General features: G+C 52.2%; 6 protein-coding genes across 6 annotated transcripts; 3 read left to right on the forward strand and 3 right to left on the reverse strand.

Moving 5' to 3' along the window:
* Window positions 1–734: 734 nt before the first annotated feature.
* Window positions 735–1,862, forward strand: BKA58DRAFT_50113 (aflatoxin biosynthesis ketoreductase nor-1). The gene has a single exon (XM_046175391.1). The coding sequence runs from the start codon at window positions 1,075–1,077 to the stop codon at window positions 1,834–1,836; it is 762 nt and encodes a 253-aa protein (XP_046020750.1). The 5' UTR covers window positions 735–1,074; the 3' UTR covers window positions 1,837–1,862.
* A 328-nt stretch (window positions 1,863–2,190) lies between these two features.
* Window positions 2,191–5,008, reverse strand: BKA58DRAFT_405722 (heterokaryon incompatibility protein-domain-containing protein; the record flags this gene model as incomplete). The annotated part of the gene is made up of 6 exons (XM_046171917.1): window positions 2,191–2,246; window positions 2,347–3,461; window positions 3,643–3,743; window positions 3,882–3,974; window positions 4,205–4,410; window positions 4,495–5,008. 6 exons carry the CDS (start codon window positions 5,006–5,008, stop codon window positions 2,191–2,193), a joined length of 2,085 nt encoding a protein of 694 aa, XP_046020751.1.
* A 2,029-nt stretch (window positions 5,009–7,037) lies between these two features.
* On the forward strand, window positions 7,038–8,875 carry BKA58DRAFT_449234 (uncharacterized protein). The gene is made up of 4 exons (XM_046174303.1): window positions 7,038–7,405; window positions 7,460–7,700; window positions 7,769–8,041; window positions 8,279–8,875. Exons 1-4 carry the CDS (start codon window positions 7,053–7,055, stop codon window positions 8,705–8,707), a joined length of 1,296 nt encoding a protein of 431 aa, XP_046020752.1. The 5' UTR covers window positions 7,038–7,052; the 3' UTR covers window positions 8,708–8,875.
* On the forward strand, window positions 8,813–9,543 carry BKA58DRAFT_444075 (uncharacterized protein; the record flags this gene model as incomplete). Its single annotated transcript, XM_046174037.1, has 2 exons — window positions 8,813–9,146; window positions 9,182–9,543. The coding sequence occupies 2 exons, from the start codon at window positions 8,813–8,815 to the stop codon at window positions 9,541–9,543; spliced, it is 696 nt and encodes a 231-aa protein (XP_046020753.1).
* A 22-nt stretch (window positions 9,544–9,565) lies between these two features.
* Window positions 9,566–11,422, reverse strand: BKA58DRAFT_424289 (concanavalin A-like lectin/glucanase domain-containing protein). The gene is made up of 2 exons (XM_046172887.1): window positions 10,553–11,422; window positions 9,566–10,491 (listed from the first exon to the last, which is right to left on the reverse strand). Exons 1-2 carry the CDS (start codon window positions 10,962–10,964, stop codon window positions 9,767–9,769), a joined length of 1,137 nt encoding a protein of 378 aa, XP_046020754.1. The 5' UTR covers window positions 10,965–11,422; the 3' UTR covers window positions 9,566–9,766.
* Window positions 11,423–12,467: 1,045 nt separating this feature from the next.
* BKA58DRAFT_50199 (serine/threonine-protein kinase SRPK2) lies at window positions 12,468–14,946 on the reverse strand. Its single transcript, XM_046175392.1, has 5 exons — window positions 14,524–14,946; window positions 13,522–14,357; window positions 13,353–13,449; window positions 13,054–13,306; window positions 12,468–13,008 (listed from the first exon to the last, which is right to left on the reverse strand). Exons 1-5 carry the CDS (start codon window positions 14,703–14,705, stop codon window positions 12,568–12,570), a joined length of 1,809 nt encoding a protein of 602 aa, XP_046020755.1. The 5' UTR covers window positions 14,706–14,946; the 3' UTR covers window positions 12,468–12,567.
* Window positions 14,947–16,602: the final 1,656 nt, after the last annotated feature.

A 16,602-nucleotide genomic window follows, 5' to 3' on the forward strand; every position in this document is an offset into this window, starting at 1 on the left:
CAAATCAGCCTCGCCTATCATTACTGCGGCCCAACCTTCTCTTACGATCAGCAAGACTCTAGGATAAATGTATTTGCGAATATTGGTAGCTTGTTGATGGTGCGATGTATATCTATCAGTAGCAGGGGATCATGATGCCTGTTGTAGGTAGCGGTGAGGACTAAACGGGTTCCGCGATGCATCAATAAGCGACAGGAGCAGGCAAACCGATGTTTGCCCATGTGTAGTTTCAGAGGCAAAGCGATAGAAAGAGGACGCTTGTAAAGCCACCCGGGCGCCGTGGACGACTTCGACTCGGCCGTAATTCGGCAACCTCGGCACTCGCTCCAGCTATGGCCGCTCTACCTCAAACATAGGTAATCATCTCATCTCAACCTCAGACCTCGGGAAGTGACAAAATTGCAGGGAATCTTCGCCTGGAAACAGTAACTTTGCACGCGCGAAAGTCTATACCATATCTTGCAGGAGATCGACGTGCCCCCGAGTGCCACTAAAGCATAGAAACAAAGGGCTGGTTCATTGAAGATCGTTCGCAAGGTCTGTCTTTGCCCACAATATATGCGCTGTTATGTGATGTTCATCGTTTACCAGCTTATAGTCTCAGCACGACAAATGATCAAAGACATAATCAAGACGCGAAAATGACTAAAATCAGGCCGCGTAGCTCGAGCAGACGGTACACGGTAGACTAGCGCATCTAGCATGATGCTCACTAAACATCGGTCCGGTCACCAAGAATCTCAACGTTCACTAATCATCCACCGCGCCATGCTGACATCGAGTGATCAGCCTACGTGCTTCAGTAGATGGCGTCCGTAACTCTCAGAACCGGACGAACGAAAACTCCTTCTGGCTACATTGCATCATTCGTATTAGCCTACTCCTCACAAGCATTTCGTGCTCGAAAAAGAAAACCAAAGGATTGTTAATCATGCTCGGCCTCGGGGTTTACCAGCTGTTCTATTCCAGGTCGGAGCATACTTAAGGAAGAAGTGTGTCGTGTGCATCAGAACTTTACAGCTCTCTATCAATTCCTTCAGCCTGGACATCATCATAGCCACCCCAAAACGAAACATGTCTTCATCCATTACCTATCTGATCACCGGAGCCAACCGCGGCATTGGTCAAGGCTTCACAGAAAGCTTGCTTCAACGTCCTAACACGACTGTGATTGCCGCAGTCCGGGATGTCGCCAAGTCCACTCCAACACTAGACTCTCTGCCCAAGGCCTCAGGTTCTAAACTCATCATCGTCAAACTCGACTCATCCGCCGAAGCAGACCCCAAGAATGCTGTCGCTCAGCTCAAATCTGAGCACGGCATCACTTCTCTCGACATCGTGATTGCCAACGCCGGAATCGCACACTCAGGAACCACCATCGTCAATACATCCTCCGACGCACTCCACGACCACTTCGCCGTCAACACCATCGGTCCGATTCTTCTCTTCCAGGCTGTCAAGCCGCTTCTCCAAGCTAGCAAGTCCGGCAACCCCATTTTCCTCGGCATCTCCACGGTCATCGGCAGCATGGGTGCCCAGGCAGCTCTTGCTGGCTTTCCGGAGGTCTTCAGCCCGTATGGATCTAGCAAGGCTGCATTGAACTGGGCTGTGACAAGGATGCACTTCGAGGAGCCGTGGCTCACATCATACGTGACGCATCCTGGTTTGGTGGTGACAGATATGGGGAATACTATGGGTTCGCCTGAGGCGCTGAAGGCTGCGGGTGCTATTACTGTTGAGCAGAGTGTGAAGGGGGTTCTAAGCACTCTGGACAAGGCGGAGAGGACGATCTCGGGGACGTTTCAGAATTGGGATGGGACCACGCTGCCATGGTAAGGACTGAATTGCACATAGAGAATAGACGAGTATAGAACAAAGATGCTTCCAACTATTCTGGTGGAGAACAAAGTCGCAATACAGGCTCGTTGAGCTTTGCGCGTTGAAGCCTAACGATTGCGCATGGATCTGCTGTTGCTGAGTCGCGTGCCATCTCAATCAAAGAGCTGAAGTGGAACTCGATTCTCCAGATATCGCCTGTAGGTATCAGAGTAAGATGATGATACCGACTCCTCTGCGGTGGACTCCACCACCATGTTCGCGCTTCATTATCGTTCCGAAATTTCGGCGTTGGACGTGTATAATGTTTTTCCATGTCAAACCCCACTTTATCGCACCTATATCGAGACTCTCCTACTGCAACCATCTCGATACGGGTGAGGTTGTGGAAAGCAGATCTGCAAATGCGGCTGGGATAGATGGTAATTGAGGGATCATCGTGCTGTGAAGCCCGATGAACCAAGCCTGGGGTATGCGACCACTCAGTTCCATCGCAATTCGAAAACTGACAGGGTTTCGATGTGCATTTCCGCGACGAAAGAACACCTTGATGATAGGGAAGGGTCATGTATGCAAAAGGCTTTGAAGACGCGTCTTCCAATGGGCCGTAGGAAAGCTGTTGTCCGAGATGTAAGACATCGTGGACGATGCGCATAGAGCAGAGACAAAACGACCGTCCGCAGCACTCTAGGGTGTGTCTCGCAAGTCGCTCTACTGACGTGTTGTAGTCGACTTGGACGTCTGATCCGTCATCGCAAAGAGCGAGCAAGGAATATACGCGGTCTCGTATATCGTGGCATCTCTTATAACCGAACTCACTCATTACATAGATCAGGCTTGGTTTGCTAGGTAGCCAACTTGGACGGCGTGGCGGCACCATCCAGTGTGTCGGGATTCTGCTGCGTCGGTCATGATGTTCTATGGTCAGAAATTTCCTGTCTGTAGAGCGTAATAAGCGGTAATCAACCTCTACGGTCTTAGCTAATAGAGTGACCTTTTGAGCGAGTTGAACTTCCTGTGTAATCCAAGCACGGTTCCAGTAAGGAGCGTAGGTAAATTTGAGCCGCAGGTCGGCAAGATTGGGATTGACCGCAATTTCCGATGGGGATGTCTGCTCGACAAAATATGCAGCTATTGAGTCTTTGTCTTCTCCAAACCACGATATAACTTCTTTGGCGTAGGAATAGATACGACCCATCTGTTGCACTTGTTGGTTGCGCTCGCCGACGTTTGCCTGATCAATGCACATCGCATCAACCCAGAGCCATTCTCCAAGCAATCGGTTATTTTGCCTTGCTCTTGCAAGAAAGTCGAAAAGATTGCTTCGTACTTTGAAAGGTTTGCTATTGAGAAGCACTGTGTGCCCACAATCTTGCTCCCCCCACACATAAGAGAGGCATATGTACGAATCGGAAACGGAGGCGTGGCGAATATCGCACCGAATTTTGCCTTCTTTGGACTTTGTCGCAAGAACGCGAATCAAGCGAATTGATCTTCTCTGATGATCAAGTGGCGCGTATGCGAACGGTTCCAATGCTGGCTCCGGCCGCGGTACGACAGGGGAGTTTTGCTGGAGATCATCTGCCATGACAGAACGACTTGCCGCATAGGTACCAACACGCAGTCTATAGAAGACGTGTGTTAAAGGAACATGGAGGTTGAACTGTGGACAAATATGAGGTGTGAGATCAGCGAATGTAATGAGAATACTCTAAGCGGGGCAGTGCGAGATGATGTAGCATCCTGCCCATAAACCTGATTCTGAAGGACTTCTGTGGCTGTTCACGGACCAGCTGAGCCCACTACCTCGTGCACCAAACAGAAGAGGAGAAAGCAGCTTGTGGCTTGACTTGCGCATAGCCGGTCTTGGGTCTACACGACCCGGTAGTGCCCAGGTCTGCACGGGTCTGCGTCGCAATCAAGTTTACGTGTGCAGCATTCGGCACGCAAAGGTACAAGATGGTATGATAGACAGGTAATCCCTAAGTAGAAAGTTGGACGGAGGCGAAAGCACGTCAGCCTGTGATGCGAGCTCTTGGCCCCACATTGGCTAGCGCTGCCCAGTCTGATAGGTCGGTGCGTTTAACACGACTTTCCTTCGAGAGTAGTCTTCCAGGCTTCACATACGCGCTCGAAGTCTGAAGATCAACAGTAAAAGTAATGAACAAGAGGTAGTAAAATTCATGTTGTCTATTATGGCCAATAGGCTATCTAATATCATCCAACTCAACAGGGGAGCCAAAATCCACCAGCTGTCAGCGATTTATAAAATGACCCCATGTCTAACACCATGGGCATGCTCAGAAGGATCCCAAGAGTACATCTACATCACAGGATCGTGTGACAACTGCGCGAATCTTCTACCTACATCAGCAACACGAGCACAAAGTCCGCTAGAGGAGCCTCGACCGAGTCGGGCGATCTCGACAAGGAGCTCGAAAGAGAACATGACTGTGCAGCTCTTTCCACCATCCATCAATGACCAGGAGCATTCGTAGTGTGTAGCGATGAATTCAACGGGTCTGTCTTCACCCGAGCCGCGTAGATTCCAATGGTGTACGACACCAGAGTTATCTGCAACCCCATCAAGCTTGGCGAAAGATCTGTTATATGAAGTACAGATTCTGCCCAGATAGAGGTGAATAGTCAGTATCGTACATGAGACTATCTCGACAAATCCTGGTAGGTGAGAGTTCTCTGTACCGTCACAGCTTCTGTATAGACAGGGTCGAGCTGAACAAAGTGTCCCATGCAAGTCCTGTGAGAAGACTGGCAGCGTCATTACTCCAAAAGGTTGCAGCCCCGAGTCCAAAGTGACATCGCTCCGGTTGAGAGACTCCAGCTGCAAGATGAACGTGATGGTGTTGACAGCGCACAAGCAGAAGGATTGTTTGCAGCGTCTTATGATCTCCTTTGCCACGTCCAAATCTGTAGCGTCGTAGTCGACTTGTAAATCCTTTCCTTCTTCGCAGAGCGAGAGTAGTGAATAGACACGATCACGACGAATGCGGGATTCTTTGAGCTTGAACTTGTTCATCAGATAAACAAGACTCCTACCCTTCCAGTTGGTATCATGCAAGGGCCGAAGGAGTTCGAGTCGTGCAAGATAACCTTCGCCCCAATGTGAAAGTACAGGGAACAGTGAGCGGTCCAGTTCGATGTTGGCAGCCATGAGCGTGATACTACGTGCAAGCACTACTTCTTGAGTAATCCATGCTCGGTTCCAATATTCAGCAACGCAGAGGTAATGGAAGCTTAACCCCAGGTCGAGCCGTTTCAAGGGAGTTGTTCCAGTTCCTTGTGCGCAAACCTTGCGTTTAGCGCGCTGCCCAACATACAGGAGGAACCTGGCGATATTTTTCTCATCTCCCAGCCATGACACCACATTCCTAGCTCGGCTGAATACCACACCCATTTGCTGTACCTGGTGATTTCGCTCTAGGGAGTCGCTTTGATTGATACAGAGGGCGTCTATCCAGATCCAAGTACGCGGTAAGTGTTTACTTCGTCTTGCCTGTACAAGGAACCGATGCAGATTGTGACGAACTCTGAAGTATCTGCCGTTGATGAGGATTGTGTAGCATTCGTCCCCGTCACCCCATACGTAGGAGAGACAGATGTACGAGGTTTCTGTGGACGCGTGTTTGATTCTGCACTGTACATGACCGTCTGGTGACCTTTCCCTCAGCAGTCTGATGAGTCTGATTGACGAGCTCTGCTGGTCGATAGGCTCATACTGGAATGGACGCGACATGCTTATCTGGACACTCTAGAGTCCACTCCCGGGGTGGCGCTGGTCTGTCCAGAGTTCCGCACGGAAAGAGCTAGTATCGAAGACGTGGATTTGATGTTAGTGCGAGTCGATAGGATCGCGGCGATCCCAGGGCACGACTGACAAGGAAGAGAGCCGTACGCGCGATGGAAACGTAGTATATAAGTGCTGAGCGGGGCAGTGTAAGGCTGAACGGTTGGAAGCCATGCTGGATCCAATCATACTGCTTACGTCGACATTGCGCAAGAGCGCCTTGCACTCCAGCAATCTCAATTAAAAGCCATCTGCTTCATGATTGTCGCCATCTGGCTAATCATCGATGTGTTGTAGCATGTAAATCAGGCATGATGGACACGTCTTCGTGCTTGCTTTGGTTCTGCCGCGCAATAACCCGAGCACGCTTAGAACGGTCTGCAGTACGCATGATCGGTAACGTCAAGATGATTCCCGGTGAACCTCAAGCGATCAGGTCAGCCCGGCGCCGCAAGGATTGTCATCAAAGGTGATGGTTGAACGAATGTATGTGCGTGACGTAGCCTGCGCGCCCCGGCCCCACATTCGCCACTTTGACGGGCCCGTGCGCCTGATACTCCTTTCCAGACGAAGAGGAGCGACTGCCTCAAACCTTAGGAGACTCCACCTCTAACAACTCAACTAACGACTGAAATCCGCACAATCTCCTCGACACTGAGAGAGTCAGCTTGTAGACATTGGTGCTGCTTTGCAGCGTGGCTGGAAGCCCGGATTGATGACGTCCGGAGGTGCCAGCCCTGACCAGAACATGGCACGAAGGATGTCAAGGCTCTTGGAGTATAGCAAAATGTTGCGTTCTTACGGGTGTACAGTCTTGCCACTCTTCATGAAGCCCCTCCAGGAGCACATGCTCGAATCGCAGCGGTCTCTTGCCAATACGACGAAACTACTAGTCTCGTCAATCAAACGAAAGCTCGTTCTTCTCGTCTTCTTTCATCTCATTAATGTCATCTCACACCTATGCCTTTCCAGATGGCGATGCAAGACAGCTTTCTGCCAAGGTCACCTGTATCAGATACTACACTGTTAGAAGTGGACTCACTTATTGTACTTTCCATTCCGTTTTTTCATACCATAAATAGAGTAAGGACGTCGAAAGATCGCAGCGCCAATATATACCCATTTCGCGTATTTCTCAAACCGTATATTGGTCTAGTTTACTTGCACGTGTGCGGTGCCGCTCCGTCACCGCGTCTTGCGCAAGACTTCTATGGCCTTCTTTCGTCACCGTTGCCCACGCAACAGTTCCCACGTCCGGAGCCCACCTTCACCGTGAGTGCGCACAAACGAATTTGGTCTCACATTTCAACGCTGCCTTTTCCTCTCACCACCACCAACTTTTGACTCCAGCCAGCTTGCGGCACAGCCACTACACAACTTCACCACAGTCGGACGCGTTGAATTCCTGAAGATGGGGTTCGCGCCTTTGCTCGTTGATACCTATCGCACGTACAAGAACGGTACTAGCAACTTCGTCCAATGGCTTGCGGAGACAGCCCGCGCCACTGGCACCGTCAACAACATCTTCAAGGACAACCATCAAGAAGCAGTGCCGCCTGCTGGAGGGAGACTTAAGTGCGCTGCCAGAAAAGAGGCCAAGAAAGCTGGATTGACGCAAAACGCTACCGCCACATGTCAGATCCCGGCCAAGTCATCCCTCACCCTCGCGACCGCTATCGCCGGTGACACACACGCATCCGTCCCGCTCTCGGTGTTCACGAAATTGCGCGCAGTAATTGAAGGTCGTAGAGACTGCGCAGTTTGGTAGGCGATGACCTCCGATCGTGAGGATATTGCCACCAAAGTGAACAACGCTAGGCACCAATACTTCATCAAGGTCGTGGAAAACGTCTTAGAGATACTCAGGGCCAAGCAGCCGCAAGCTCAACATCGACCACTCAAGACAGACAAGACAGGTCCTGCACACAGCACCAATATGTATGAGCTCCTGCAAGACAAAGAGCTCTCCGACAGTGGAGGAATGCCAGAGGTCATTGAGAGCCCAGTTCGACCTACCAAAGGGAAGGTCACGTACAAGCTCGAAGCGTCTGATACCGACGTCTCTTTCGCATCTGTTGCTTTTCCAAAGACTCTACTCACCTCAGACTCGCTGTTAGGCGCACTTAGCGCGAGTTTGCAAAGGGCGAAATTGATCTTCAAGCGGCTGCGCAGACCATGAACGCCGCGATCGCTATAATTGAGGCACTGAGCAATGAATTCGAGCAAGCAAATCCCCGATTCAAGGACACGGCAGAAGTCTATATGCACGTGGAGATCGTCAACTTCACAAATTTCGGTTACGGTAAGAGTGGGGAGGGTTCAGCTTTTATCGACGTGGGCGACGAGGACAGCGATCCGTTCACCTACAAAGAAGGCAATCAGATGTTACGTGCCGACACCGTAATGTGCGCACATACGGTGGACCTGGCTACTACTGTTTTTGGCAGTGAACAAGAGCAGAACGACTTCCGGCTCTCCCGCGACGAACGAAGATTCCTGAAATGCGTTTCATAGCTAGCGTCAATACCCGAGGGACAGCCTTGTATTGGCAGCTATATGGTGCATAAGGCCGCGAATGCCATGCTATACAAGGGACGCCTAGACAGCTGGATCGTCTTCTCGCTACAAATCCTGTAGGACATGCAGAGAGAGCTGGGGTCTCGCTTGTCAGCTGGTGAGTTGCTTCTCCAGAAGAGCGCACATCAGCTCTCCGCATACTATCAAGTCTACCTCGACGTCGAAGGCCTCGAAGACGTCGGTAAAACACACAAGCTTTATCGTCATGGCATGGAGGAACGCCAAATCTACATCGACGCTTTGAACGAGACTCAAAAGCAGGAAATGTTCGATGAACTTAAACAACAAGCCCACTGGAAGCTCGGCAGCATCCCCGACTTCTCACTTCTGAAGTGCGACCCTGCGCTCTGCGGCTTATATGTTGCTGGTATCCGCGATGAATACCACAGGACAACCGTTGACATTGCATACAATCAGGGACAGATCCTCTTTACAGCTCATCTCTACCACGCTGCAAAGAGTACCGGATACCTACCCAAAGATCTATAGTGGACGGACATGGACTGGCTCGTCCACCGGCAAGGCAGCGACCGGATTTTCCTGGGCAAAAAGCCAGAGCATGGTAGTGAATTCGGAAAGCACTTGAACATCGTCATGGGTTTTTCTGCCCATAAGTTTACTAAGAACTACAAATCCCGTATGCCCGGTAAAGAGTGGGAGACCAACCTTGGCGGGGTGCGGCGCTTCGAGTATCACTCCCGATACTCTGAGCTGAGCTCCGACAAAGAGCCACGGCACAAGAAGCCCATCAGGGAGAGCAAGGCAAAGAATGACATCATCACCATGGTCGAGTCGCTGGTTAAGGATTATCAAGGCGAGGCTCGCGACGATGGCAAAGGACTATCTTCTCTCGAGAGACTCGGTCTCTTGCCTTCGACGTTATGGAGCTCTATCTCCGATGCCTTCGAATTCTGCAGGATATTCAGAAGTACGCTCTTGCCATTGCGCCACTCGATTACTCAGAGTCAACGTTTAGTCGGGGCTTGCCCATGAACACCGTTGTCTGCGAGATGCTATATGACTTGGGCGGTGCGCAACGCCTTCAACCAAGCATATTCCCCGTCGCCGCCACCATCCTGCGCAAGGTCATTCAGAATGAAGGAGACACTACACTCACAAAGGCTAGAGTATGGCAAGAGAAGACGAAGCTCAAGGTGGAAGACTTCAAGGGTATGGATGAACCCAGCTTTGAGAATCCTGATGCAGATAGAATCGGCCTTCATTTGCGCAAGAAGTTTGTTACCATCATGTGCATGGATCAGAAGGGGAAATTTTACGGTTCCTTTTGGAACGAAGTGAGCTTCACGCATTATTTTTTGGCTTGATCGAAGCTGTAGACTCTGGTGACCCGTGTCTTGGAGCGTTTATAGAGACGAAAGGAGAAGAGAATTGGTGGTCAGTCACATTGGGCAGCTTGTAACGTTGAACCATATGCGTGAAGCAAACAGGTTGCAAAGTATGTAGGCTAGCAATGTGAACGACAGATTGAAACCGCTTCTCTGCATTGTAATGGAACTGCTATTGTGTATCTATTGGATTGACATTAATCTAGATCAACAGCATGGCCATGGCGCTGAGCACCAAGAGCCCTCCACCGAGACTCTTGCCCAAGACCGCACCAGACTCACCCGTCTGCTCGGCCACAGCCGCACTGCCCGTAGCACTACCCGTAGGCGTCGCGCTCGCTGTGCTCATCGCTCCCGTGCTACTCCCCGTCTCCATCGCATGCTCACCCCCGACACCCCCATCCACATTAACATTAACCGTCGCACTTGCACTCGCACTAGCCTCTGTCTTCAACCCACTCGAAGTAGTACTCGAAGCACTCTTCTCCCCATCCTCACTCCCACTCTTCTTCACCTTACCATCCCCCCCATCAACAACAATACTCTCAAACGACCCAGTCATATCCCCATACTGATAGCTACCCCCTGGATTCTCATTCCGAACTTCCACCTTCTCCACCACCATCGTAAAAGGCGCAGCACTGTAGTCCGTTTCGCCGCCAGCCCACTCGATGGTGCCTTCGGCGTTGTTGGGGTCGCCGCCGGCCCAGATGCCGATGCGGACGTTCATGGGGGTTTGGGGGTAGTTTGATCCGCCGTTGGCGTCGGAGTAGCGGAGCGTGCGTTTTACGTCGCCGTCGACGAGCCAGGTTGTGGATGAGGAGGTCCAGGCGATGGTGTAGTTGTGGGATGTGCCTTGTGTGTCGGAGATGGGGGCGTCGACCTCGCGGTCATGGGTTGTGGTGTTGCCTTTGCCGAAGTAGTTGGCTAGGGGGTGTTGGGAGGGGATTCTTTTGTATAAGGATGTAGGGATGGGGAATAGACTTACTTTGTACATTCCCGGCTTGTCCACCCAGCCACTCCCAATCCACCTCATCCAGATCGTCACTCTCGAGAATGGCACTGCTCACTACGCCCTTGCCGGGCGCAGCTTTCATGACGAAGCTCACGCTGCCGAAGAAGATGTACCAGTTCGATTGGATAGTGGGTGCATCGCCGGCTTTGTTGATAGTGAACTCCGCACCCTTCGAAGTGTACTTCACATCGCCAGCGGTGACTTTCCAGTTCTCATCATCGGCGCCGGTGGTGAAGTCGTGGGTGTAGACTGACGAGGAGAGTGCGGTATCTGCCGGACAAGACTTCTTGGTTGGATCGCAGTCTGTGGATGTTTGGGCGAGAGTTTGAGTAGTTGAGAAGAGGATGAGGGAGAGAGGGAGTAACGAGACGTTGAGGAGATGCATTATGGAAGATGTAGAGTGAAGTCGCTCTTCTGCCGATGTTGTGAACGAATGACTTGGAAAAAGATAGAGAAGGGACAGAGACAGCGACAGTGAACTCAACGAAGTAAGGAAATAGTCTTGGAGTTGAAGCAAGAAGATAAGCACCAGGAGAACCCGCGTACCCACCTACTTTAATCACAATCTACAAAGCTTGAAGTGCCCAACCCTCCGCGTGGCACGCACCTCCCTCGCGTGGCCGCAATCAAGGGGGAACCAAACCACACCACTCTCCACAGCCCCCGTCACTGTGGGTCCCTTCAATTATCATCGTCAGCTCCCAGATCACTCCCTGTACCCAAAGATACGTGTGCCAGGGCCAGCATCGATAGCAAGCAGCTGCCGGGAACGAGAGGGTCGCGAATTGCAGGTACCATGTCTCGGCCCGTGTTAAAGCCGCGTGGGTTAATGACGACGCTCGCCCCACCGGGCGATCCGAAACTCAATATCTGCTGTGGCTGGTGCTGGCTAAGTATAGCTCGCGAACACGATAGTAAGCATCTAGCTTTCCAGCGACATCGAGTTACTATTCGCTTCATTGGACAGGAGGTTCTAGACATTGCTTGTGCCGATGATAATGCGTGAGTTGTGAGTGGTGGCGTACTGCGCATCTTGCATGTAGCCTCGTACGGGTTGTTGCATGGGTCATCGCAGTACCGAGGTTTTTCTTGTACAAAAGGTACGATGTACATAATAAGTGCGAGCGATGTACGGTGTTGCATCGATTGCCGTCGTCACACAATGAGGTTGCATACGCCTTTCACCCGGAGACATCGCAGTACCCAAGGACTACTTGAACGACCACCGCGAAAAGAACGTGGACAGCAGATACATTTACAGGCATCATCTCTCTTGCGAGGCAAGACAATTTGTAGCACAGCTAGCCATACCGGCTTCCCCCTATGCTGATGCATTGCCATACGACGTGGTTTCGACATCGCGCAGGAGCTATACTCGCGGACTCTCATTCATCACATCACAGACCCCCTTCCTTCACAATTGGTACGCCCGAGTCAGCTTGTTAGCAGCGCACCGCATCTCGCCTTTCGATAGAACGGCGTCGGCGAAACATGAAAGGAACAGATACGAGTAAGAATGAGGGCCGAACACGAAATCGAGCAACACAGTCGCCGTCGAGTCCAGGCCAATGCACATCACATATCCGTCGAATGAAGCCATGCTCAACATTAGTCCTTACGTTGGCCTATATTTGGAGCGATGTACGAGCGTTTCTAGAGCACCTTGAAACCACATTACAAGTTCGCACCACCACGTTTAGAGCATCCTCAGGCAAAAGCGCACATCTACGTCTCGACAGCCAGATTGCGAACTTGCACTTAAAAGCGCACTATACAATTGAGTCATGATCGTAATGCTTCTATCGCGGTATCCCCGCCCCTTCCCATCCCATCCCATCTCAAACAACCTCACCTCCCTCCAATGATGATAAGCGAGCGCATAGTCCTCTCCATTTGCTCACACAAAAGCCAGGCTAACCAGTCGCACAATTCCATTTCATTCCACTCCACCTCTACAAATAGGCCGACAGCACTTTCCTCACCGCGTTCTACCGCGTCTTCTTGATCTCCGTCGCCCACCCCTCAATCCCCTCGCCCTTACTACCAACCGGGATATTCAAATCTACACCCTCCATGCCTTTTGTGTCTTTCAGGAATTCGTGTCCTGCCATTCCGCCTGCATTTGCGCGGTCGACAGGTAGTAGTTCCAACATGGGTAACAGGAAACCGGCAATCTTCTTACTCTCCTCTGAGCTGAAATGATATTTCTCGTGGAGGACGTCGGGAAGGGCCCAGTGTCGTAATCGGTGGATGTTGCGGAGCTCGCCTTTGCGGTTGAAGATCTCCTGTGACCATTTTCCCGACATGCAGAGGCCCTTCGGGAAGGTGCCTAGAAGCTCGATGATTTGTGCGATGTGGTCGTCGTCTTTGCCGTACTTTGTGCCAGATTGTGGGTCAAAGAGGTAGTCGCCGGTGATTAATTCGAATGTCTAGTATTGTTAGTTCACGTCTTTCAGGTTTGGTGGCGTCCATACCATCGCGGCCATACTCCAGACATCGGTACTGGCACCCCATTTGCTACCCAAAATGACTTCTGGTGACCTATATTGCCTAGTCTGGATATCGTTCGTAAAGTGGTGTCCAACCCAGCAGGCGTTTCCAAGATCTGCAATCTTGACTGAAATAGTTTCGAAGGCGTTTTCGACTTGCTGCTCGAGCTCGGTCTTGCCGGATGAGCTGCTGGGTTTGTCGAGGCTGATACCCGATACCTCCTTCGTAAGGAGATCGCTAACAAGATTAGTATACACTCGAACATGGACATGAGATGACTTACGCGGACTTTTCTCGTTGCTTTTGCGCGTCGTCTTCGTTCGCGGACTTTATTCCGAGCCGTTCTGCCATGGACAGGCTGGGGCCGGCGGATGGAGTTGCTAGAGCACCACTCATTACGACACCGTCTGACGAAGAAGGAGGACTCGGGATAGTCGTGGGGGAGTCTTTACCTGTACCCTCGCTCATAACCTTGTTGAGACTTTGTGTGTTGCCGGGAAAGCTAGAGAGCTCGGCGTGGTTGAAGCTCGCGTTGAGCGGGCTGGGGAGCGGCTGACTTCCTGTAATGAGGGTCCTCCGTCTCCGCCTGCCGTTTCTAACGCTGTCTTCGCTGTCCTTCTTCTTCGGTTCGTCCTTCACGTATGTTTTTACGATCTGCTCGACGTCGCCGATTTCGATGAGAACGTTCTCAGGCTTCAGGTCGGTGTGAATGATGCCGCATTCGCGATGGAGGTAATCGAGGCCTAGCAAGACCTGTTTTGTGATCTGCTTGACCAGCGGCATTGGTATTCCGCGGTGGTTCCACCTCTTGATCAAGCCCAATAAATTCTCTCCTAGCACCTCAAACACCATGCAGACGTGGACGCCGTTCGGGCCCTTGTGGTTGAAGGAATCGAGGAGGCTGACGACATGTTTCCGGCCGGGGTGGTTCTCGTTCGCGTCGACCACTTTCTTGAGTAGCTTAATCTCGTCGAGGGCGGTTTCTGTGTAGTGCGCAGCGGAGCGCACAACCTTGAGGGCGACGTGCTTGCCGCTGGCGTTATCCCTCGACAGCCAGACGGTCGAGAAATGGCCCCACCCAAGCTTGCGCACAATCGTGTACTTGCCGTCCTTGTACTCCTCACCGACCTGCACCGGGTGGTAGCCGCCCTTGCAGTAGTCCTCTGAGTCCTCCTCGTCGGCTGTGTTTTCGGCCTCATCGACCGACGACGACGACGAGTCGGGCGAGTGGCTTAATTGGTTTCCGTACATCTTGTGTTGGGCGAGCGGCGAATTGGCGTTCTGCACACTGCGGGGTTGAGGTCAGTATAAGGTTGCTGCAGTCAGGTCATGTCTCGGGGCTAGCACATGTGCGGGCGCATTAAAATAAGTGAAAGAGGGGGGCGCAGGCTGGGCGGGCGGGAAGGTTGAGGGCTGCAAGCGGTGGTTGAAGGTGGTGGTGGTTGTGAACGTACTTGTACTGAAAGGAGCCCGTCGAACCTGCGGGCGAAGCGTTCTGGTTGCCCTGGTTCTCCGTCGTGATTATGGGCTTGAGGTCCTGGCCCTTCCGTCGCTTCTTTCCGCCGTTGCTGTTGGCAGCCTGCGCGACCTGCTTGGCCTTGTTGATGGCCGCCTTCTTCATGTCGGTGCCATTCATGGTGGCTTTCCCCGCCACGCGCTGGGCTGTGGGCGGGACTGAGGCTCGAGGGTTGCTGGGATGTGCGTGTGCGGTTAGGCGCTCCGGACGCGTTGGGCAGCGCTCATGGGCAGACGCAGACTATGGGCTTGCAGGTGTATAATGAGGGCAGTGTGGCTCTTCTGTCGCACTGCCTCGCGATTTCTTCAATTGCTGGACACGGGCTTAGCGCTCCCCTCGCCAGCCTATCGATGTAGGGCTTCTGATTGGTGCTTTGGTGGGGGTTTGCACGGATGCGCGATGCTGCGACAACCACGGGAGATGACTCGCTTGGAGGGATGCGTGGTTAATCAAGTCGGACTCGCTTCTCGGAGAATTCGATGCGACTTGGGATGATGATAGAGATGGTGACGGATGGCTGGAGCGCGTCAAAGCCGGAGGGAGCGGTAAGGAAGCAGGCCAGACGAATTATGACATCAGTCGACGCCTACAAATAGTCGCCTGCTACCACATTAGTTCGTCCACGCAACCTTGGAAGCCAGTTTTGCCCAAAGCCTTGCGTCTGGTTAAATTAGCGCAGCGAGCACCTTGCCTAGACATACCGGGCCGGTAGCAACTCGAGAGGCTGCCAGCTGCTAGGAATGCTTGTTGTTGCGACCCGATCTGCAGCACACGTGGGATGTCAACATCACGCATACCGACTGCACCTGAAGACCCTGGACCACATCATACCACATCATCTGTACCTTCCAATCCATAGTTAATACCGCACCTGAAGATGGGAAAGATGCGACATGCATCACCTGTGCCGTCCTATTTAGCTATTGCTACCAATATCTGCAATGGAAGCACATATTCGAGAAAGAGCCATGCCCAACCTCTCGGAGCAGGAAGGAGCCACCATAACCCCACCACTATATAATACATCCGCACCCAAGCCTGACCTTCAAAGAAAAAACCGCTATGCAAAACTATAAATGTCCCGTATCCTACATTCGCGCGCCATCCATTAGCAGCCATGTAACATCTGACCTGCAAGTCATGCCCAAAGCATGCCACCTCGCATATCCCTCATTGCGGAGAGCCGCATCTCAGCACCACCACCACTACACTCACTTCGCCGACACAGCAGCCATCCACTTCTGCTCGTCCTGCTTGTCGAAATGCAGCAGCATGCCCAGCACCGGAATCAGCTGTTGCTGATATTTCTTGTCTCGTTGCTCTAAAAATTGCAGAAGCACGTTTTTCAGGTACACATAGTCGATTGCTTCTTGGATGGCTCCACCGCCCTTTGGTATCGGTGAAGCGAGGCGTGATCGTGATGACTCGACTGAGGAACGCGAGGATTGCGGGACAGGGGTGGAGCTGGAGCCGCGAGCTTTTAGGGTGCGGAGCTCGTCGGACATTGTCTGTGGGTAGGTTAATATGAAGCATGTGAAGGGTTGTGGGAGTACGTACCTTGCTGGACTTTTGGAGCTTCTCGAGGCGACTCTGAGTCTCGTCGAATGCTCGTCGCAGATCGCTCTTTTCTTTTTCTAGCTCGTGGGCTTGTTTCTCGCTTTCGTCCAGCGCGTCGCGGAGTTGGCTCATCGCAAGTCTGACTTCAGAAGCTTCTTCGCTAGCTTGCGCTGCTCGTTTCTCAAGATCCTCTGTCTGCTTGCGGAGCGCCCCTTCGGAAGCCACAAGATCTTCTTTGTCTTCCACAGCGCGCGCCTGTGCGCGTTCGGCGTCGCGAACCTTCTGTTTCAATTCTTCAAGCTCTCGAGCTCGTCGGCGGCTGAATGTACTAGCTTGCTCCTCTGCACGTTCGCGTTCCTCGACGGCAAGGTCGAGGCGCTCTTGCATCTCGCGTACTCGCGTATCAGCCCGCCCCTGCGCATCGTTCAAGAGTCTTCTCATCGTTTCAGCCTCGCGTCCA

The sequence above is a fragment of the Alternaria rosae genome (genome assembly GCF_020736505.1).
Source record: "Alternaria rosae strain MPI-PUGE-AT-0040 chromosome Unknown BKA58scaffold_11, whole genome shotgun sequence".
NCBI classification, from domain to species: Eukaryota; Fungi; Ascomycota; class Dothideomycetes; order Pleosporales; family Pleosporaceae; genus Alternaria; species Alternaria rosae.